Raw genomic sequence first — 23,654 nt, 5'->3', positions numbered from 1 at the left:
CATTAGATTTTAAAAGTAGCTGATAAACACATACCGATTACCTAACACCAAACAGTGACCTAGTAGGGAATGATTCTGCCGGAATCCATTAAGATTCAAAGCACTGGGTGATGTCTGCTTTAATTGTATGCAGAAGCCTACCACTAAAGCTCAGCAAAAATCCTTGTTTTCTTGAAAACTTTATTTACCCTGGAAGGCAGTTTCAAGGAAAGTTCCCTGTGTTCTAGCTACACTCACTCGGAAGACAATTCTGTTGAAACTTTCTTTCTATAGGGGAGTGGGAAGCAATTGGGACATATTGGCATTACAGTAAAGATAGAAATAGATAGGAATATAAGCAAATCTCCAGGTTTTATCGATGAGCTTTTCCTTATGGCATCAGTATGCTCTTGATTATCTCAACAAGTATTTGCAAAATTTCTTCCCCAAGTTAATGGCAATTTGATTCACGGAAATTTAATTGCTTTTGCAATTTTGTCAACTTAATTTAATTATTTCTGAGGTCACATCAACCTATTAGAAGGCAGTAAATCCAAGGAAACCACAGTTGCAGTTCTATACACCCTATTGGACTTGTCTACAAATTCGTAGATATTTCTTGTAGAAATATCTTTTTTCTTTTTCTTTTTTTTTCCTTTTTTTTTTTTTTTGCGTAAGTAGAGGGAATAACAGAGTGAAATCACTAACATGACTCCATCAGCCTTACATTTGGGAGGAATAAAAATAACCTTGTTTCAGTGAAGCGTGGAATTTAATTGGCTCCCGATCTTTTCCCCTCATGCATCTGGTGGCCAGTACTACAGTAGAAAATTTTAAACTAGAAGGAGACATAATCCAATTAAATTTCCTTTTAAAAATGTCAAAGCAAATAAATCCAGAGCCCATGAGCTCACACACAGCTTTTCTATTCTCACTGGGCAGCTGCTGTTTACTGGGTTCCCAGCCAGTACCATCTTTGCTTCAAGGGTCTATGATTTTACAGATCAGCAGCTACATTTTTTCACCGTTGATGAACAAGTAATTTATTGCCAACTTGTTTGACATCGTCAGTAGCGTTAGTCAAAGCCAGCTTGGAAGATGCCATGGGGCTCTCTTGCAGACAATGATTCCCAGCCATTTTAGAGTCGTGATTGTGCATCATTGTTGAATTCACTCTGTATTTTGTAGCCCTTCCTTCTTCCATAAAATATTGCATATGCTCCAGATGAAATTGAATTTGATTTGGAGATTTGGGCGCCGTCTCTTGAATTATCTGGAAGCCACATTCGGAGACTCTGGATCCATCCGCCAGTTTGTCAGGAAGTTGCTTCTTGTTTCAAGCTGTGCTGTGACTTCCATAGACATTTTATTAAATATGGTAAATCCAGAATCGCATAGTATCTTTGTTTGACTTCCTCTAGAAGGCAACTTGAAGACAAGAATTTGAGTATAGATGGATTGTGCAGGGAGGTTGAAAAGAACACTATTCTGGGAGTGGGGGATGAAGAGTGGAAGGGAAAGGGCTACCACAGGGCATTTTCTCAAATCAGTATCACATTTGGTGACGGGAGCTTAATGCCTCTGGGAAAGTCAAGGATCCAGTGACCTAGATGTACCTTAGTATTTTCCCACCCAGAGTGCAAGGGGGTTGCAGTATTCATCCATCACTTCCCTTCAGTCATGGATGAGGGTGCTTCTGACGTGGGGGGAAAGAATGAATTCCCAGGCATTTGTGGCGTGTCACAGGGACAGCCAAAGTGGGTCTCAGAGGCCAAAGAAAAGCTTTCAGGAAGAGGAACGCAGATGCTGGCAGTTGGAAGCCAGGCCGATGAGCGCCAAGATGGAAAGGGTGAGGGGACTGGCAGGGGTGCTGGCAAAGCCTGCCACACACAGACATTTAAGATGCCATGTATGTGTGGTCAGGGGGCTGTTTTACAGAACCACTAGCAGGTTCAGCCTCATCTGGAATGGTAAGGATCTGCCACGGATGAGCTCTCCTGTTGTAAAATTACCATGCAGTTATCTCCATTTAAAATGTACGTGCAGGAACGCCTGGGTGGCTCAGCGGTTGAGCGTCTGCCTTCGGCTCAGGGTGTGATCCTGGAGTACCGGGATGGAGTCCCACATCGAGCTCCCTGTGTGGAGCCTGTTTCTCCCTCTGCCTGTATCTCTGCCTCTCTCTGTGTGTCTCACGAATAAATAAATAAAATCTTAAAAAAAAAAATAAAACATACATGCACTGCTAGGAATACAATCTGACCTGGACTTTTCTCATTTTTGTAGTGTAGCATGAATAAAAAGGTCTGTGAACACAAAGAGTATTCTTATTCACTGCCCAGATTATCATAAATATTATATAACATAGAACATTTGTGGATTTATTAGAACAATTAGGCAGTGGGAGTGTGGGATTTCTCATGTCCCCAAAGACTTCTTTATTTTGCAGAGACATTGCCCATGTGACTCAATTTACATGGACCCAATTACAGCCCAAGCTGTGAAGAAGATACCTTTCTCCTCTACTTTATTGATGCCTCCCCTCCCCTGATTTTCTTCGATCTTACCTCCTGCTTCCCACCCTCCTTTGGATCTCAATTTAATTTCTGTTAGTCCGTTTAAACTAGGACCTAGAAACCTCTCCCTAAAATTAGGGGTCAGTTGGACCCCTAAAATCTCTCCCTAAAATTAGGGGTTGGCTATAATCCTGGTACCAATGCCAATATGTGGGGTGTGCCCCCCAGCCCTGCACACCAGACAACTCTGGACATGTGCTTGAGCTACAGTTCGACCCAGTTTTTTTTTTTTTTTTTTTTTTTTTTTATGATAGTCACACACACACAGAGAGAGAGAGAGAGAGAGAGGCAGGCTCCATGCACCGGGAGCCCAACGTGGGATTCGATCCCGGGTCTCCAGGATCGCGCCCTGGGCCAAAGGCAGGCGCCAAACGGCTGCGCCACCCAGGGATCCCTCCACCCAGTTCTGACATGATTTGTTCAAGGGAGCATCTCATCCCACAGGGTAAAAGGGCTCAGGCCCCAAGACTGCCCTCCTCACCCCCCTTTCAGACACCAGTTTATCACCTGTGCTTCTGTTCAACCGGTTACAGATGAGAGGTTCCCATGACTCCCTTCCTTGGGTTTGATTAATTTGCTACAGCAGCTCATAGACTCAGAGAAACATTTTACTTACTAGATCACTGGTTTGCTATAAAAATGTAGGACTCAGAATGGCCAGGTGGTAGAGATAGATGCATAGGGCAAGGTAGGGGGAGCGGCGGGAAGCTTCCATCCTCTTTGCACACATCACACTCCTCAAATGTCCACGAGTTCCTACCAACCCCAAAGCTCTCCAATCCCTGTCCTTTTGGGTTTTTAAGGAGGCTTATTACAAAGACATGATTGATTAAATCATTGACCATTGGCGTTTGAACTCAGACCTCCAGCTCTGTCCCAGGAGGTCTAGCGGGAAGGGAACTGAAAGTTCCAGCCCTCTAATTACAAGGTCAGTTACCTTAGCAACCAGCCCCCCATCCCTAGGTGCTTTCCAAAGATGTCTCATTAACAACCTAAGATACCTTATCCCTCTCATCATTTAGGACATTTCAAGGATTTCAGGAGCTCTGGGCCAGAAATAGGGACAAAGACCAGGTATACTTATCTTTATTATGAATCACAGTAGCGTATTGACAATATGTGGATCCCAGGTTCCTCAACTACTGCAAATATGCCTGTGGCATTTATCAGGAATAGGGCAGAAAAAGTCACTCCCACCTGAATCCTGGAAAATAGTGAAAAAGGAAAATCAAATCCAGGGAAGTAGTATTGATTCTAGAAAGAATATAGTGGGACTGGAGCAGTCCAGAAAGCATTACATGAGCCATCGGGTTTAAAGTGATTAAGCTGTAAAGAAATGGACTCTCGTCTTTTCATCTTAAATTATCCTTCATCTCAAACCTCAAGGTATTGCATTTCATTTTGTCTGAGTCTGGCTTATTGCTAATAAATTTAATTCTCATCTCCAAATTCTTGAGTCATCATTATTCTGACACGAATCCCTCTGTTTCTTTTTCTTTTATTGCTAGGGGTTAAATCATGGCCCTTTGCTCAAAAACAGCAAGAACTTTTGCTGTCTAATGAAGCTGTGAGGGAAGGACCTTCTAGAACTGGCCTGTTTCATAAGAGAATCCATTCTCCAGATAATTTCTTTGTAATGATATGAATTGTATAATGTATTTTATTATTTTTGTATTGGAAATTCTTATTTAAAAAAATTATCAAGGAAGAGTGATTTTGAGTATATATATTTGTATTATATTACTCTATAACATGATCAAATTTTAAAATACCTCTTAAGAGCAAAAATAGTAATGAAATTTCTGAGGACGTGTTGAATGACTATTGATTAAAGTGTATAATTTTGTGCATGTACATATATGTTTGTATATATGTATACACACACAACTATCTATTGCCTCTTGGTGTAGGAAGGACATTTCACTAAGTTCCATGTGATACGAATACGCCCTAGGAGTTGGTTTAGGCTTCATCCATCTGAATGGCGTTTCCTTCTTTACACAGCTGGTTGGTGGTTTGAGCTCAACCTCCAATGTCTGGCAGGAGGCATTCCTTTTTGAGAGAGAGAGAGAGAGAGAGAGAGAGAGAGAGAACATGAGTGGAGTGAAGGTGGAGCAGAGGGAGAGGGAGAACAAATCCTAAGTAGGCCCCATGCTCAGCGCAGAGTCCCACTCGGGTCTCAATCTCACAACGCTGAGATCATGACTTAAGCAGAAACCGAGAGTCAGATGCTTAACTGACTGAGTCACCCAGGTGCCCCAGGAGGCATTCTTGAAAAAGAAAAGGTGTGTCACTTCTGGAACCACATTGTTTTCTACTCAACTTTTCCTGTTGACAATGATAGGAACAGATGTAGCTATGTAGGATGAGAGCCGGCTGCTTCTAGATTGGCCCAATCCTCTGTGGGCTTTGGAGGGTAGCTCGACAAATGAGCAGAGCTCTGGAGCCTCACTGCTGGGTTTATAATCTAGGCTTCGCCACTTAACTGGCAGTTTTCTGGGCAAGCAACTTAACCCTTCTATGCCTCAGTTTCCTTTTCTGTAAATAGGTATCATAATAATAGCCACCTCTTAGGGTTTTCTGTGATGATTAAATAACTAAGTACATGTAAAACATATAAAAGCATACATAGTAAATATCTAATAAATTGATTAGTAGGAGTAGTATAACCATCACTATTCAGCAGTATAAATCCCATAATACAACCAATTTGTTATCATAAATCATCTGTTTAATGCCTTACATAGAGATGCCAATACTTGGTGTTCTTCTGATTCTGTATCAGTGTTCTTAATTATCAGAGTTTTACATGTCACCCATGTTTCAGTGACTTCCACATCTTTGCAGTTCTGGACTCTAGCTCTGTGCTACACAGAACCCTATTCCTATGTGTTTACCAGAATCTTCACCTTGATGTCCTGTGGGCACCTCAAATTAAATAAGTCCCACATTGAACTTAGTTTTCCAACCCCTCTGATCCTTACTGCCACACTTAAAAAAAAGTTAAAACTTCTCTTCTTCCTGATTTCCTTATTTTGCTTATAGTGCCCTGGGTTGAGTATTATGCACCTAACCCCTCCCCATTCATGTCTATCTGGAATCTCAGAATGTGAACTCATTTGGAAGTGGGTCTTTGTGGATGTAATTAAAAGTTAAAATGAGAAATGAGAGTATACTGGATTAGGGTGAACTCTAAAGCCAGTAATTGGTGTCCTCATAAAAGAAGCCACATAAAGACAGAGGCAAATGCACTGTAACCATTGCTGTCAAATACCAGAAGCTAGGAGAGGGAGCACAGAACGATTCTCCCTTAGAGCTTCCAGAAAGAACCAACTCTGCCAGTACCTGGCCTTCAGACCCCCCATATAGTGACAGAATGAAGTATTGTTGGTTTAAGCCTTTTGGTTTGTGGTAATTTGTTACGGCGACCCTAGGAAACTACTGCAAATATCATTGATATTATTATACCTAGAAGTCTTAGAACTATCCTTACCTGTATTAGTTTATAAGGATGCCAGGCCTACTGGAGGAAGGACCCACCCTACTCTATCATGACCTTGTCTTAACACATTACCTCTGCAGCAGCTCAATTTCCAAATAAGGCCGTATACTGAAATACCAGAGGTTAGGACTTCAACATATTCTTTTTGAGAGGACACAGTACAACCCATAACACTACCCCTTTTTTCTATCACCACTCTAAATCGATCACCTTCCAGGAATATGTTCTACTGCAGCAAAATCTTTGAGATATAGCTCACACTGACCCCAACTTCAGCTACCCGGGTTATGGCACAGTCCTCTCTTTCTCTAGGATTCTTATTGCAGTAACCTCCAAAGTGATTTTCCTCCTCTGTTTCATTCTTCATATATCCAGTGAGTGAATCTAGTTAATTTCTAATCAAATTTCTCTGGTGGTGACCCACCAGTGGCTTTTCTCAACTAAAACATTGAAGTCTACACTAGCATGGGGAGCTCCAAGTTTGGCCCCCATCTTTTCTTTCCAACCACCTCTCTTGCCACTTCGGACTATGTGTCCCAAACCACAACTGGGCTAGCTGTTCACTCTTTCTGGAAAATAGATTTTTAGGTCTGTGGGCCTTTGCTTATGCTGTTCCCTATGCCCAGAACATCCTTTATCACTTCGGGCCCCTGCTGAACTGTTCCTCATCCCATAAAGCTCAGCTGAAACAGTACTTAAACAGGTTGCTTCCACAATTGTATCACAGAATTATTGAACCCTTACCTGTGTTTCTGACATCTTATGTTTCTGGATACTAACGTAACACCAGGAAAGATATTGTACCTCTTATATAATAACAATTAACCTTGACAATAGAAACAGCCCCCAATATATGGACTTACCCACACCCTGTTGATATTGAGCATTGCAACATAAATAAAAAAAAATGTTTGTGTATGCGTCCCTGTGTGTGTCTAGATTTCTATCTACAAGATTTTTTTTTAAAAATCTGATATGTGTTACTGCTTATATGTTTTGTTGCAACCCACCTCAACAAAATACTCTTTTTTTAAAGAGTTATTTATTTTAGAGTAGGAGGAGGGACAGAGGGAGATGGAGAGAGAAGATCTCAGACACCCTGCTAAGTGTGGAGACTGGTGCAGGGCTCGATCTCATGACCCTGAGATCACAACCTGAGCCAAAATTAAGAGTCAGATGTTTACCCGGTTGAGCCAGCCAGGCACCCCCCAAATATTTGTAAACCTCTCTAGAAGAGTAAAGATATTTATTTTCTGCAATTAGAAAATATATAAGGGTGCCTGGGTGGCTCAGTGTTGAGCATCTGCCTTTTGCTCAGGTCGTGATCCCTGGGTCCTGGGACTGAGTCCCACATCGGGCTCCCTGTGGCGGAGGCCTGCTTCTCCCTCTGCCTATGTCTCTGCCTCTCTCTGTCTCTCATGAATAAATAAATAAAATCATTAAAAAAGAAAATATATATACACAAATATACATACCATATATACTATATATGCAGTATATGTGTGTATATATCGATACATATATATACACATGTGTAAAGTACATATATAAAGTAGTTTACCTCAGGAGCATCCTGTGAATGATTCATTGCTCTTTTCATTGTTAGGTTAAAGAAACAGCAACCAAGCAATCAGTGTGACTAGCAGTTCAGATTTTAATAACTGAGTTCTTAAGAAAGCATAGGGGGAGTTATCACTGTAATAATGCATAACAAACACGCCTTCGACCCCAAATTTCACTGGTTCTCAACAACAGACATTTATTTTTCTTGTCTGTGGGCTTACTCCACCTGTGCTATTTTGGGACCAGCAACACCTTGGGAGCCATATTCTCATGGCAATGACAGGCACAGCAGCCTAGGCCAGGTCATGCCCGGACATTAGAGCCTCTGTTCGTGGTACATCTGCTAGCATTACATAGGCCAAAGCCAGTCATATGTTCCCATATCAAGGGAACAGGAAAGTAGACTCCGTGGGAGGGTCTGCAAAGTCAAATGGCAAAAGCCATAGGTGTATAATTCTAATAGAGGGATAAAGAAGTGAGCATAAGAACTTAGTCTACCACAAAGTCCCTATGATTCGAAGATGGACAGTAGAAATGCCTGCCTTGAGAATAAGCTATTTATCATGAGCTTATATAACAATAACAATTCGATGTTGCATTTACAGAACTGCACTTTGAAATGTGGTTATAATTTATATCCATCTTTGTTTTTTTTTGTAGAGATGTGAAGATGAGTGGCTCGGGATGCCATCACCTATTCCCGTGAAATACATTAACTACATGAGACTTCTAAAGGATGTGTTCGGCTTAGAGGAGGAGTAACCATATGCCAATTTTGGTCAACTTTCTTTGATTTCCTGCTCTAATTTTACTAGGTTTATTTCAGTAGATATAACTTCATTAAAAAAAACACAGGGTTCATTTTGAATTGAAATCCACAGACCAAGTTAATTCCCTTTTGTCGTTTTAGTTTCTCTGAACATCGTATTACAGTGCTGATGTGCCAGCATTATTAAAAATGCCATTTAAAGAAACGTCAAACATTTTTATTACATGTATGATTTATTAATACCAAAGAATCTTATGGTAATTTTCTATCCAACATAATTTGATTCATTACAACACAAAAGGAAAATTACTTTTGACAGCTATACATGACAATATAAAATCAAATTATATCTGAGCAATAAGTTGTGATTCTATTAAACATTTTTTGAAATCTTTTTGACACATGTTTATTACTTATATAATTAAATTTTGTAGCAACCCACCTTATCAAAATAATCCTTAAACCTCTCTAGAGTGAATGTATTTGTTTTCTGAAATTAGCAAAGCTATGAGAAGGACTCCTCCCTTGCCCCACAACACACACACACACACACACACACTTTGGGAGAGAAATTGAAACATATGCAGTGTTTATATTTTAATGTCCTTTTTCTACCTAAAGTTAGGTGTTAACTTAGGGATATATATGCATGTATATATAATTATAGTATGACCAAAAACGTGTGATGTCTAAAATATTTAGGGATGGGAACACTGAAGATTTTGAGAGCTCTTTTTTTTGGTTCATTCTCCACATACACATACCACCCACCCCAGAGGTTTAAATATTCTAGAACTATAACATGTTTCCCTCCTGCTTTTCTCTGGTTCTATTTTGATTTTTCTTATAGGCCTATATGTTATGAATCTCAGCAGAACCTTTGTCATGTAGTGTATATTTGATTAAAACTCATAACCATGGACCTCTGGGAATTCATTGTGAGAAGTTTGTCCCAATCTACCTCAGTCTCCAGTGTTAGATGCTACGTATCATAAATCCATTTGCCTGGTGTTCTTAGAGACGGTGGAAGCCTATGGAAAAGGGGGTTCAACATCTACCTTTTGGGGACTGCTTTGAGGAGGGAAAAAGGAACTGATGACATGTCAAGGCCCCTTCCACCTCATTATTCCTTCACTGCACATTTGTGGCATCTTGCCTAGAAATGAACAGGCCTCTTGGCACTCAGAGGTACCAATATGGTTGACAACAATGGCTCTTTCTTTTAAAAAAATTTTTTTTAATTGAAGCTAATCAATAAACTATTTCTATTTCTATTATTTCTAATTATAAACCTCGGGTAATTCTACATGTGCCATTGTTAGAATAGAGCCCATAGGACTTTCCAATAAACTCGAATACTCAACTTATATACTAGGACCATTTACCCATAAAATCTAATTTTGACTACTTGATTTTTATTCCAGGTTTTTTTTTTTTTTTTTTTAAGACAACTGACAGTGCCAAGCCATTTTGTCACTTTAAGATTTTTCATTCCCCAGAGAGCAAGCTTTTAAGGATGACACTTTCCTGGAACTTTTCAGGCTGACACATTTGTCACTTACCTATTCAACTCTTCAGTCAGTTGTCTTTCCCTCAAGATTTTAAATACATGGATAATTTAGCCCGTGTACAGGCTTGTGATGCAGTTCACTTTGAGAAGTGGGAAGAGAAGAGGAAAAGCAGCAAACCAATGACATGTTCCTGAGTTTGTAGGATGACAACCGCTTGTTCTATCACATAGATGTGTGTCGCTGCCCTGGTTATTTGCAGTTCAAGCCCGTAATTAGCAATTAAATGGCCATTATAGGAATCATGCCGATAAACATGATACATTGCAGCCATACAGACTCTTTAAATAATTATTTTTTTTATAACTAAACCATATACTGAAGGAGATTTATAATTTAGAGATAATATCCCCATTAGTAAAGTTTATGACCCAATAAACAGCTCCCACTAGTTAATAAATGCCAAAGCCATAAAAACAAAGACTATTAATGTAATAGAATTTCTGTACCTCCCTCTTTTGCTGGTGGTCCCAAGTCACTGAAGGGAAATGCTATCTTAGGGAAAACATTTATTCTTGTTATGTAAATATCAATGAATTGTCTTAGAATCCATCTGGAAATCTCCCAGGCCACCCCACTCCTAGGCCCCAGGTGGTCCCCAAATGCTGATGTGTTCTGCTTAGGTTTCGGGCAGCAGATAACTCTGGTTTTCAGCACAAATGAACCCTTTGACTCAACTCTTTGGGGGAGGTAGTGAAGACCAGCTGGAATTTCTGCCTCTTCATTTTCCCTCTGAAAAGGAGAAATCCCAACTATTACCATTATTCTGGAGGGAGAACTTTGAAAAGTTTCCCACTTTTGGCATACACTTATATTTTTAGCTGCCTCTTCTTTTCCCTGTGAAAAAGCGAAATCCCAACTATTGTCATTGTTCTAGGGTAATCATTTTTTTTTAAAGTTTCACAACCTTTGCATCTACTTATATTTTTAGCTGCTCACATTTTCTCACTCTGATGGAAAAGCGAGTGCTGCCTGTGGATGTCTGGGTAAGTTGAAGATTAATACAGGCAACCTTTTTGTATTAAGAACGAACTGTTTTTTCATATTCCTGCAACCGTGGGAATGATTGATCAAGTCATTTGAGAGCCCAGATCACATTGTGTCTTTTCAGAAGAAACTGATTAAAAGCGGTTGAGGTTGGCATGAGATGGTTTGCTGAGTCATTGTTACAAAGCATGGGTGTTGTCAGCAGGTGACTACTACATTTCAGTGTTTATTTGCCTCTTTCTCCCTTTTGGGGGAAAGATTTTATATATTTATTTGAGAGAGCATGAGCAGGGGGAGAGGGAGAAGCAGGCTCCCTGCTGAGTGCAGAGCCCTGACAGGGGGGCTCAATCCTAAGAAAATGAGATCGTGACCTGAGCTTGACCAACTGAGCCACCCACGTGCCCCTCTTTCTCCCTTTTTAACCTGTTTACCATTTGAACCCAACCCCTTGAAAAGTAATGTGGGTACATCTATTGGTTGACTTCAGTGCTTACTAAAATTGTAGACAGCAGAGAGGAGATGAAGAGCACTGTAAATTTCAAGCATTTGGGATAGTTTTAACATTTTGCCTACTTTGTGTATTGCCTCTGATTCAATTAATGACAAACATAACATTGTTGGTCTTTGCTTTTTTTATGTTATTTGGAGTTTGTTTTGCGGGAGTGGGGTGGGGGGTGTTGTAAAGCTGCGAGGCTTTGTGGACACCACCACTGTGAGTTTGGGATATTTAAATTGTCCTTCCTTTCAAATAGCAGGGAATTCTTGATGAAGAAGATGAAATTTCTCCCCTCCCCCTACAAAAACAACTCTTGCCTTTCCAACGTGGATTTATTTATCTTGAGTGGGGACTGCTTTAGTCTTTGCCACTCGTTCCTCATTTCCCTGTCCTCTTCTCCCATATGTTACGATTTTGCTCTTAAGTTCGGCAGTGGGAGTCTTCGGTGATGGCTTGATGAAATGGTAGGGTTGTCCACAAAATATTTATGATGCTTAATAATGCAGACTCTGTTGAATAATGAACTGTCACGTTCCCAATTACATGTACATTCTTTTTAGTTAGGAATATAGTTTCCTGAGTTTTGACTGTTCTTCAGAATTGGTCTGGAACTGACCTTCCAGACAAACAGTTTTCAAATGATGGTAAACATTACCCAAGTGCTGAGTCTCTGTCCTGATCCATGTTTGGGCCAAGTTTGAACCCCTTCTGAGTTGAAGGCAGGTTAAGACCTTTTCAGAAATGAGGCTTTTCAAGTTGACTGAGCATCTGCAGCGACACGGTGTTTCTCAGTTCCCAAGAGAATGTAATGTGTCAGAATGGAAAATCCACCAAGGCGAGATCAATGAGGCTATTTCACAAAACAAAACCTGCCCCGATCATGAAGCAAAACATCATGATTACAAAAGGCAGTGCTGACTGGATAAAGAGCTAGAGAGAAATCGGTAGTCGCCTCCACTCACCTTCTCTACCAGGTTCTATAAAATTAAACGTTTCCACTCAAGTCAACTAAGTTCCTGACAACCACGGGTTCTGAGGTTAGGATGTGCATCTTCTTTGCATTTGGTACCCAGCAAAATTCCTTCCAAGAGGGACTTGCGAGCCCATTATGTGCCTAGTGCAGGAGCATAGGCACTAAGGGTCAGCACCACTGCTCAGAAGTAACTGGCGATGGCTGAAAAATGCAGCCAATGCAAAACTCCACGGTGGCTCAGCAAGTAGAGAATTAATGACTGGCTGGAATCAGTAGGAGCCTTTACTTCTAAATACTCATTAGTTTAAGCAGTGAGGCCTGATGTTCTGCAAGTTAGACAGGAAACAGGGGGCCCGCTCCTCCCCATTGTCTCTTCTGAACAGAATATGCACATTTAACTCAAAGTAGTGAATGGTTCAAATACATCAAACCAACTATTCATCAATCTCCCAGCTTCCTGGGCACCGCTTTGCATCTGTATAAAGCCAACAATGGAGGAAATGCTTGTTATGACCCCACTATAATATTAAAATCCAGAGGGGCGGGGATCGTGGTGAAAAACACAAAATGTGGCCTCCTTTAGAAGAGTTCCACCAAAATCATCTTTGTTTCCTTTTTATACTCTGCCTATATGAGAATATCTGAATGAAATAGGAACTTGGTAAATTTACTTTTGCCTGCTTTCCCCCCCCTCACTTGCTACCACTGCTTTTCATTGTTGCTGTGAGGCTGCTCATTGAATACGGAACAGGAGCTGAAAAGCCATTTCAGGCTGCTGCAGATTGTCCACCCTCCCTCCCCACTACCCCCCCCCACCCCATTTTAACTATGACTGGAGCATGGATAGTGACAAGGGAAATGGCAAGAGGTGTGACAATTGCAGAGGGGACTCTGGACAAGAATAGAGACTCCTTTTGTGTGTGTAATATACGTTATAAAACAGTTTGAACTTGATCCTAAAGGCATGAGAAGTTACTGGAAGATTTTAATCGGGAGGATGAAAAGATGATGTCTGTATTTAAAAAGCTCTGGTGGCTGTGTGTGTGTGTGTGTGTGTGTGTGAGAGAGAGAGAGAGAGAGAGAACTACAAGAGTGAGTTTGGCAGCCAGAAGGCTGACTGGGGAGGCTGTTGCCAGAGAAGTGATGGGTGGTTTGGATTAGTGTCAGTGAGGTGGTGAGGTTGGTGAGAAGCGGATAGACTCATGACACATTAAGGATGTTGGAGATGAAAGAGAAGAAATCCAAATTACATGGGGTCATTTTAACAGCTGGGGAAGTGGTGGTGTCATCTGTTGTGCCAGGATACACCAGGGAAAAATCCAATTTGCAGGAGAGGTATCAACAGTTCAGCCTCGGGCATGCCAGTTTAGGGGGTCTGTAAAACAGATAGGTGGAGATGTGGATCAGGCAATCGGATTGACCGGTCCGAGTCGTAGCAAAATGGTCTGGGCTGGAGAGGCCTGTTTTAAACCTATCAGAGTATGGATGGTAAATGTAAACTTAGAGAAGATTGCCCAGAGGGAGCAAGTTGTCTGAAAACCATAATGCTTGGTATACGACTAATTTTTAGAATACAGCTTTCATTGACACACAGTGAACTGCATGTATTAAAAGTGTACAGTTTGATAAGTGGACATATGTATACACCTGTGAAATAGCATCCCAATCAAGATAATTCATATATTCTCCCAAAATTTCTTTGAGGTCCTTGGAAAGCCCTCCCTTCCACACATCCCCATTGTAGGACAGGAAAACTACTTTTTTCTGTATCCTGAGTTCTTGGCTGAAACCCCCATATTAAAAGATTAACAAGAGAAGAACAAAAGTTGAGCCACATGAGTACCTCATACATACATGAGAGAGATACCAAGGAAAACTGTGTAATTTTCCAAGGTGACCTAAGTCACCACCTTAAGTGTGTGTGGGGGAGGGAGGGAAGGGAGTCATTCTGGGGGATGCAGGAAAAGCAACCAAAAATGGGTAAGTTTGTTAATGTGGATTTAAATCGGTACCTTCCCCATCAATACGTTTCTTTTTCTAAAAAATATTTATTTATTCATGAGAGACACAGAGGCAGAGGCACAGGCAGAGGGAGAAGCAGGCTTCCTGCAGGGAACCCCATGTGGGACTTGATCCCAGGACCCTGGGATCACAACCTGAGCCAAAGGCAGATGCCCAACCACTGAGCCATCCAGGTGGCCCCCCATCACTAAGTTTCTAGATGTTGGGTTGTCCTCTTTCTGGTACAGAGTGGGAGACCTACTTAACTTAACCAATGGAGATTTCCCTTATAAATAGTCCTTACAAAAGGGTGACTACTACAGAGCTTCTCCTGTGTCTGCTGTTTATCTAATTTATCAGCTCAAAATAATCCTTATGTCAAAGAGGCATATTTTAGAATGGCATATTTGCTCCCCTTCACCTTTCCCCATACACAGGCAACCACTGAGCTGCTTTCTATCACTATAGAAGTTAGCATTTTCTGGGATTTCATATCATTGGAATGATACAGCATGAACTTTTTTTGGTCTGGTTTCTTTCATGCAGCATAAGTCTGTTTTATCAATCTATGTTTATATGGATTTTTCTGTTGGTGTTATATCTAATAAATGTTTGCCTAAACCAAGGTCATAAAGGTTTTCTCCTAGAAGTTTTATAGTTTTAGGTGTTTAATTTAGATCTAGGATTCATTTCTAGTTAATTTCTGTTATAGTACAAGTTACGGTTCCGTGTTTATTTTTTCGCATATGGATATCTGGTAGTTACACTACCATTTATTGAAAAGACTATCCTTTTTCACTGAATTGTCTCTGTACCACTGCTGAAATATACGAATATATACGTAGGTCTATTTCTGGACTTTCTGTTCTGTTCTACTGATTGATGTATATCTTTACACTGATACCACACTGTCTTGGTCACTGTAGCTTTCTAGTAAGTCTTGAAATCAGTAGTGTTAATTCTACAATTTCACTTCTTCTTTTGCCTAGTAGTTTTGGGTGTCTTACATCTTTGCACTTCCATGATGAATTTTAGAATAAACTTGTAATTCTAAAATCCTGGTAGGTTTTTTTATTGGGATTGTGCTGAATCTACAGATCAATTTGGCATCTTAATAATACTGAGTCTTCTGACCCATGAACACAGTATATATCATCCCATTTATTTAAGGTTTAAATTTATCTCAGCAATGTTTTGTAGTTTTTATTGTATGAGCATTGCACATATTTGACAGCTTTCTCCCTATATTCATGTTTCTTAATGATAATGCAAATGGCAATTTTTTATATTTCATTTTCTGATCATTGGTTACTAGAGGCTAAAAATACAATGGTTTTTTGTACATTGATCATTGTATCTTTCAAACTTAAACACATTTATTAGTTTATGGCTTTTTAAAGATTTTATTTGAGAGAGAGCACGAGTAGTGGGAGGGGCAGTAGGAGAGGGAGAAGCAGGCTCCCCGCTGAGCAGGGAGCCCTACTCTGGGCTCCATCCAAGGGCTCAGGATCATGACCTGAGCCAAAGGCAGATTCTTAACTGACTGAGCCACCCAGGTACCCTAGTCTTGTGGCTTTTTTATAGATATTGTCAGATTTTTTTTACATAGATATCCACATAGATGATTAGAATTTTAATACAGATAGTATTAGTCTATGAATAAAGTTTTATTTCTTCATTTCAAATCTGAATTCTTCTATTTCCTTTATTGCACTGACTAGTACAGTGTTGAATAGAAGTGATGAGGATGGACAGCCCGTTCTTGTTACTGAATTTAGGGAGAAAGCATACCGTCTTTCACCATTAGGTATGATGTTAGCTATAGGGTTTTGGTAGACACTCTTCATCAGGTTTATGAAGCTCCCTTCTATTTCTATTTTGCTGAGAGATTTTATCAAGAATGGATATTAGATTTTGTCACATGCTTTCACTAGATCTAATGAGATGATTATATGATTTTTCTTTTAAAAGTTTGGTAATATAGGGGTGCATGGTGGCTTAGATGGTTAAGCGTCTGCCTTTGGCTCAGGTCATGATCTTGGGGTCCTGGGATGGAGCCCCACGCCTGGCTCCCTGCTTAGCAGGGAGCCCGCTTTTCCCTCTCCCTTTGCCCCTCCACCTCCCCCTACTCATGCTCTGGCTCCCCCTATCAAATAAATAGATAAAATCTTTTTTAAAAAGTTTGTTAATATAGTAAATGACATTAATGTTTTTTAAGATTAAATTCTTATAAAATTAACCATCTTTTTTTTTTAAGATTTTATTTATTTATTAATGAGAGTCAGAGAGAGAGAGCAGCAGCAGCAGAGGGAGAAACAGGCTCCATGCAAGGAGCCCGATGTGGGACTCGATCCTGGGTCTCCAGGATCAGGCCCTGGGCTGAAGGCGGCACTAAACTGCTGAGCCACCCGGGCTGCCCCAAAATTAACCATCTTAAGGAAAGAAATCAGTGATACTTAGCACATTCACAATACTGTACACCCACCACATCTTTTTAGTTCCAAAACATTTCATTACCCCCAAAGGAAACCCTATACTCATTAAACCATCACTTCTGGTTCCAGCCCCTGGGAACCACCAGTCTGTTTTCTGTCTCTGTGAATTTACCTATTCCAAATATTTCATGGAAGTGGAATCATACAGTATGTGACCTATTATGTCTGACTTCTTTCACTTAGTCCAATGTTTTTGAGGTTCACCCATGTTGCAGCACATATTAGAACTTTGTTCCTTTTCATGGCTGAGTAATAGCCCATTGTATAGATACACCACAATGTGTTTATCCAATCACCTTTTGTTGGATGCTTGTGTTGTTTCCACCTTTTGGCTATTGTGGATAGAGCTGCCATGAACATAGCCATGTATTTGAGCACTAGTTTTTAGTTCTTTTTTTTTTTTAAGAGAGAACACAAAAGTGAGAGGGGCAGAAGGTGAGGGAGAGAATCTCAAGCAGGCTCCACGCCTGGTGTGGAGCCCAATGCAGGGCTCAGTCCTGCAACCCTGAGATTATGACCTGAAGCAAAATCAAGATTCAGGCACTCAACCCACTGAGCCATCTAGGTGCCCCCCATTTTTGGTTCTTTTGTTTATATACCTAGGAGTAGAATTACTAGGCCATATGGTAATTCTGTTTAATTTTTTGGAGAACTGACAAACTTTTCCACAGCAGCTGAACCATTTTACATGCCTACCAGCAATGTATTAGGGTTACAATTTTTCTGCATCCCTAGTAACACTTGTTATTTTCCTTTTTTAAAATTATAGCCATCCTAGCTGGTGTGAACTGGTACCTCATTGTGGATTTTATTTGTATTTCCCTAGCGACTAAGACATCTTTTCATGAGCTTGTTACCATTTTTATGTCTTCTTTAGAGAAATATCTGATCAAATCCTTTGCCCATTTTAAAATTGGAAATGACATTGATTTTTGAACGTTAAACTTTGCATTATGGGAATAAACCTTATTAGGTCATGATGGATTATCTTTCTTATATATTGCTATATTCACTTTGCTAAAGTTTCATTTGAATTTTTCTTCTATGTTCATGAGGATGTTGATCTATAGTTTTCTCATATTTTGGTCTGATTTTGACTTCATGGTAATGCTGGCTCATAGAATGAGTTGGGAATATTCCTTCTTTTTCAATTTTGTAGATGAGGTTTTGTAGAACTGCTATTATTCCTCCTTCAAATGTTTGATAGATTTAACCAGTGCTGCTTTCAGTTTGCTTTATGGGAAGGTATTCTTTTTTTTAAAGGTTTATTTATTTATTTGAGAGAGAGAGAGAGAGAGAGAGCGCGCACACGCCAGTGTGGAGAGGTGCAGAGGGAGAGAATCTTCAAGTGGACTCCCCGCTGAGTGTGAAGTCTGACTCAGAGCTCAATCCCACAATCCTGACATCATGACCTGAGCTGAAATCAAGAGTCAGATGCTTAACTGACTGAGCCACCTGGGTGCTCCTATGGGCAGGTATTCTTAAACTACAGTCTCAATTTCTTTAGTAGATATAGGGCTATTCAGGTTATATATTTCTTATGTCATGAGCTTTGATAGTTTGTCTTTAAAAGAATTTTCCCATTTCATCTTGTTGAATTTATTGGCTTAAAGTTGCTCATGATATTCAGTGCTTATCCTTTAGCATCTGAAGAAGCTTTAGTGATGTCACCTCTCTCATTCCTGATACTGGTAATTATTCTTTTTTTTTTTTTCCTGATCGGTCTGGCTAGAGATTAATTAATTTTATTGATCTTTTTAAAGAAGCAGTTTGTTATTTCATTAATTTTCTCTCGTGTTCCTCTTTATTTTATTGTTTTCTGCTCTGATTATTATTATTTTTCTTCTACTTACTTTGGGTTTAATGTGCTCTTTTTCTAATTTTTTAGTGTGGAGGCTGAAGTCATTGATTTAAGCCTCTTTTTCTTTTCTAATGTAGGCTTTTAGTGCTATAAAATCCTTCTAAATACTGTTTTAATGGCATCACATAAATTTTGATACATTGTTCCATTTTCATTCCATTACTTTCTTATTTCTCTTTGATTTCTTCTTTGATCTACAGGTTATTTGAAAGTGTCTTATTTAGTTTTAAATATTTGGGGATTTTCCAAAGATCTTTCTAACAACCTAATTTAATTCCCCGTGGAGGATATACATGTATGACTTGTATCCTTTTAAATTAATTGAGACTAGTTTTATAGCTCACAATATGGTCTACCTTGGTAAATGTATCATGTGCACTTGGAAATAATGTGTGTTCTACACTTCTTTGGTGGAATATTCTATAAATGCAATTAGGTCAAGTTGTTAAAATCTATATCCTTACTGATTTTCTATCTACTGGTTATGAAAACTATTAAGAGAAAGATACTGAAATTTCTGCCTATAATTGTGAATTTGTTTATTTTTCCTTACAGTTCTATCAGTTCTTGCTTCATGTATTCCAAAATTGTAGCTATATAAGCATTTAGGACTGTTAAGTCCCCTTGATGAATTGACTCCTTTATCATTATGAAGTGAATTTCCTTATCCCTGGTAATATTCTTTGCTCTGAAATCTACATTGTCTGATAATAAAACCATTCCAACTTTCTTTTCATTTGGTGTTACTTACCATGGTATATTTTATTCTTTTATAATTTTTACCCTATATGTGTTTTAATACTCAAAGTATCTTTCTTACAGGCAGCATTTAGTTAGGTCTTTTTTAAATCAACTTGACAGTTACTTCCTTTTAATTGATGTATTTAGATTACTTATATTTGATGTAGTTATTGATAAGATCAAATTTAAATCAGTTGTCTTTCCATTTGTTTTCTATTTGTCTATTTTTTCTGTTTCCATTTTCTTTCTTATTTTAGATTAATAAAAAAAGTTTGATTCCATTTTATCTCATTTGTTGGGTTAGTAGCCATTGTCAGGGAGGAAAAATGTTTCTTTTATCCTCTTCTGTTTAAGACTTGGAGGCCTACAAATTAAAATAAAAATTTTAAAAAGATTAGTAAGAGAGAAAAACATTTAATTATACCCTCACACAAAGAAATGTGACTCAAGTTGTTGGTTAGAATTTTGAGCTCATTTACCATCTTAACTGTGGATGGGGAGGGGCACAGGGGCACTTTTGGGACAACAAATGACTTCTTAGAAGTAGGGGTGAGGAGAAAGAGAACGTGAAGAAAAACAAATGACTTTTTGGAACGATAAATAGGCCCTTAGGAGAATAGATAGGAGATATGATAGTTTTGTTATAATCTCTGTGTGGGTGTGGTACTGACTTCACTCCAAAAAGAAAAGATTAGAGTTGTTCCTGGGAGGGGATTTATAACAATTGAGTTCTTTTGGAAGGTTTTGTTTTTAGGCAAATAAGGGATTTCAGGAACTCAAATGCCCTTAACTCAAAGGAATTTTTTATGCTACAATGGCTTATTCTGGACTACTTTACTATAACTCAAATTTATTTTATTGGTTGGTTTAGGGTTTACAGTATACACTTACAACTTGGTACAGTCTACCTACCAGTGATGGTATAATACATATCATACCGTATTGGATGGTATAAAAATCTTAAAATAGTATACTTACATTTCTCCCCAACTAAGCTTTGAGCTATCATTATATACTTTACTTTTTACATATGTTATAAACTCTGTACCCTATTGCTATTTTTAACAATTATCTTTTAAAGAGATTTAAATAACAAGAGAAAACCCATATATTTATACACACAGTTACCATTCTGCATGCTTTTCATTCTTTTGTGCAGATTCTTATTTCCATCTGGTATCATTTTTCTTCTGCCTGAAAGACTTCCTTTCACAGTTCTAGTGTGTGGGTCAGCTAGTGATGAATTATTTTGCTTTTGAAAAAAAATGTCTCAGAATGACTTTTTTTGGCCTTCATTTTTGAAAGATATTTTCACAGGGTATAAATGCCTAAGTTGAAAATTTTTTCTTGCTGTATTTTAAATGCATTACTCCCCTCACTTCTGTATTACTTTGTTCGACATGAGAAATCTGTCAACTTAATTTTTTCCCTTTTCATGTAATATATCTTTTTTTTTTTAACTAATTTTAACATTTTTTATTTACCACTGGTTTTAAGAAATTTGTTTATGATGAGACTTGGGTTAGTTCTATTGTGCTTACAAGTTCATTGAACTTCTTCGATCTATAGACTTACATAGTTTCCATACAGTTTCAAAAATATTTTACCATGTTTTCTTCAAATGTTATTTTGGTTCCCATATCTCTCTCTTCTCCATTGGCAGCTCTCATTACATGTGTATTAAGCTTTATAAGTTGTCCCACAGCTCACTGATGGCTCTGTTCATCTTTTTAATGTGTTCTTCCCCTGTATGGTTCATTTTGGATACTCTCTTTCCAAAAATATTTTTTTTGTGATATCTAATCTGCCATTAATCATATCCATTATATCTTTTATCTCATGTATTGTAGATGATGTTGGATTTTGGTCTTTTTAGATCTTCCATGTCTCTCCTTAACATGTTAAATTTTTTCCTCTAGCTTCCTATACTTAAGGAGTATAGTTATAATAATGGTTTTAATGTACTTGTCTACTAATTCAATCATCTATGCAATTTCTGTGTCAGTTTCAGTTGATTGATTTTTCTTACCATTATGGGTAATATCTTCTTGCTTGCTAAGTTTTTATTAGATACCAAACATTTTGGCTTTCAACTTGTGGGTGCTGAATATATTTGCGTTCTTTTTTTTTTTTTTTTTTTTGGATTTCTCAATGATTTTAATGCTCAGTTTTGATAAAATAAGTTTCCATCCAGTTCTTTTATGTAGAGCAAAATGTACTAGCTTCAAAACATATGCATTCTTCAGCTTTATTGTATACTTTCTTGCCTATCTTTCAAAACTGAACACTGAGTATTTTTAACATAGGTAATGTGATGTTATATGTACGTTTTAATTGCATGTTTTAAGAATAACGTAAGTCCGTACTTTGGTAACTCCAGTAATGTATTTATAAAATGAAAATCTTTCTATCAAAGTAGACTTTCCACTGGGAAAAATAAAATAAAACAGGCAAATGGATCTACACAAAGTAAAAATTAACTTTGGTAGATTTCAATGCAGGACAGTCCATAACAAGCCCATTTGCCCTTATTCCCCCAGAGCCGCTACATCTTCTGAGTTAAGATTTTAAAAATATTTTTCATTGAGATTATGTTGACATTTGTTTCTCATTCCACATCATCTTCAGCCAAGCTCTGAACACTTACGATTTCCCTAATTGTTGGAAGCTTGGTCAGAAGCATCTGGAACATTGGTGGTGGAAGTTTGCTGTAACATTTGCAATAAGTGATGTGGCTGTCCACACACAGCAACTGCATTTGTCAGATGATCTACACCCTTCTCATATTCACCTTGAGCTAGCAACTTTTCAAGGAAGAATTTCTGAACAGCTTTGACATCTTTAAGGTCAGGTAACTTGGAAAGTCCAGCTCTCTCCTTAGTAAGCTTTTGTTTCTTTGTTCTCAAAGCCTGTTCTTAAGCTGGGGCCACTCCATCTCTGGTGGTGGAAGTAAATACAGTACCCGATGAAAAGAGCCCTGCAGGGATGCCTGAGTGGCTCAGTCGTTGAGCGCCACCCTTCGGCCCAGGGCATGATCCTGGAGTCCTGGGATCCAGTCCCACATTGGGCTCCCTGCATGGAGCCTGCTTCTCCCTCTGCCTGTGTCTCTGCCTCTCTCTGTGTCTCTCATGAATAAATAAATAAAATATTTTTTAAAAAGAGCTTTAAAAAAAAAAAAAGAAAACCTGTAGACACTTGCAGCAATGGTGCTGTTCTGGCCCAGCACCTTCTCTTGACTGAGAAGCAGGAGTGAGCTCAGTGGCATCAGGATCCACGTGAAGGAGCAGTAGGCTGCAAACCCTCAGAACAGGCCCCACTATTCCCACCTGATGCTTGCCATGAGAGATGCAGAAAGATCTATATTTGTGATCTTATAAACAGTCTTGAGCTTTGTTCTGAGGTTAAGTTATTGAGAAATGTTTTTATCCTTTCAAGTCATTCCTTTAAGCTTTGTTAGGACAAAAGCAACCCTTGGTTTAGGGCCAACTTTTTCACAGTACTGAGGCAAAAACACTTCTGAGTACTCTACCCAATTCCCCAACATTAATGAAGTTTTCTACCCTGACTGGTGGGAATAAGAATGTGGTAGGTGGAATTCTAAGATGCCTCCTAATAACCCATACTTTTATATGATCCTCTCCTCCATGAGTGTAGTCCCTCCCAGAATTAAGTTATATTATACTGCATAATTGATGTCAAGAAAGGCTGATTACTCTGGGTGAGTCTCACCTAATCAGATGAGCCTTAAAAAGGACTGAGTTTTTCCTCCTGACAAAAGAAATTTGATGCACAGGAGGGACTGAATATGGAGGAAATTCTCCCTTGCTGGTTTTGAAAATGGACAGGGCCACATGGTAATGACCTGAAATTAACCTCTAGGATGAGAGCAGCCCCTACTGACAGTGAAAAAAGGATATCTCAGTCCTAACAACTGCAAGGATCTAAATTCTCGCAACAACAAATGAATTTGGAAGTGGATTGCAGCCCCAGAGCCTCCAGAAAGAAAGCCAGCCCATTCCAACGTTCTAGCATCAGCCTGTGAGACCTTGAGCAGAGGACCCAGGTAGCCTACATTCAAACTTCAGAGTTCAAGAACTGTGAACTTATAAATGGGTATCCTTTTAAGCCTCTAAGTATATGGAAATC

At 38.9% G+C, this 23,654-nt stretch overlaps 1 protein-coding gene and 1 pseudogene across 2 annotated transcripts in view; one reads left to right on the top strand and one right to left on the bottom strand.

The window, feature by feature from the left end:
• The window catches only part of EFHC2 (EF-hand domain containing 2), a 195,008-nt gene extending 185,700 nt beyond the window's left edge, over window positions 1-9,308 (top strand). For both annotated transcript variants that reach the window (XM_025468792.3, XM_025468796.3), the window contains one exon: window positions 8,278-9,308. In XM_025468792.3, coding sequence (XP_025324577.1) covers window positions 8,278-8,379 — 102 coding nt within the window. In that variant the 3' untranslated portion in view covers window positions 8,380-9,308. The remainder of the gene's footprint in view (window positions 1-8,277) is intronic.
• Window positions 9,309-22,116: 12,808 nt separating this feature from the next.
• LOC112673221 (mitochondrial import receptor subunit TOM20 homolog) lies at window positions 22,117-22,773 on the bottom strand (annotated as a pseudogene).
• Window positions 22,774-23,654: the final 881 nt, after the last annotated feature.

Source organism: Canis lupus, chromosome X, assembly GCF_003254725.2.
Source record: "Canis lupus dingo isolate Sandy chromosome X, ASM325472v2, whole genome shotgun sequence".
Taxonomy (NCBI): domain Eukaryota; kingdom Metazoa; phylum Chordata; class Mammalia; order Carnivora; family Canidae; genus Canis; species Canis lupus.
The sequence above is the reverse complement of the archived record's forward strand: the minus strand, read 5'-3'. Positions and strand labels throughout refer to the sequence as shown.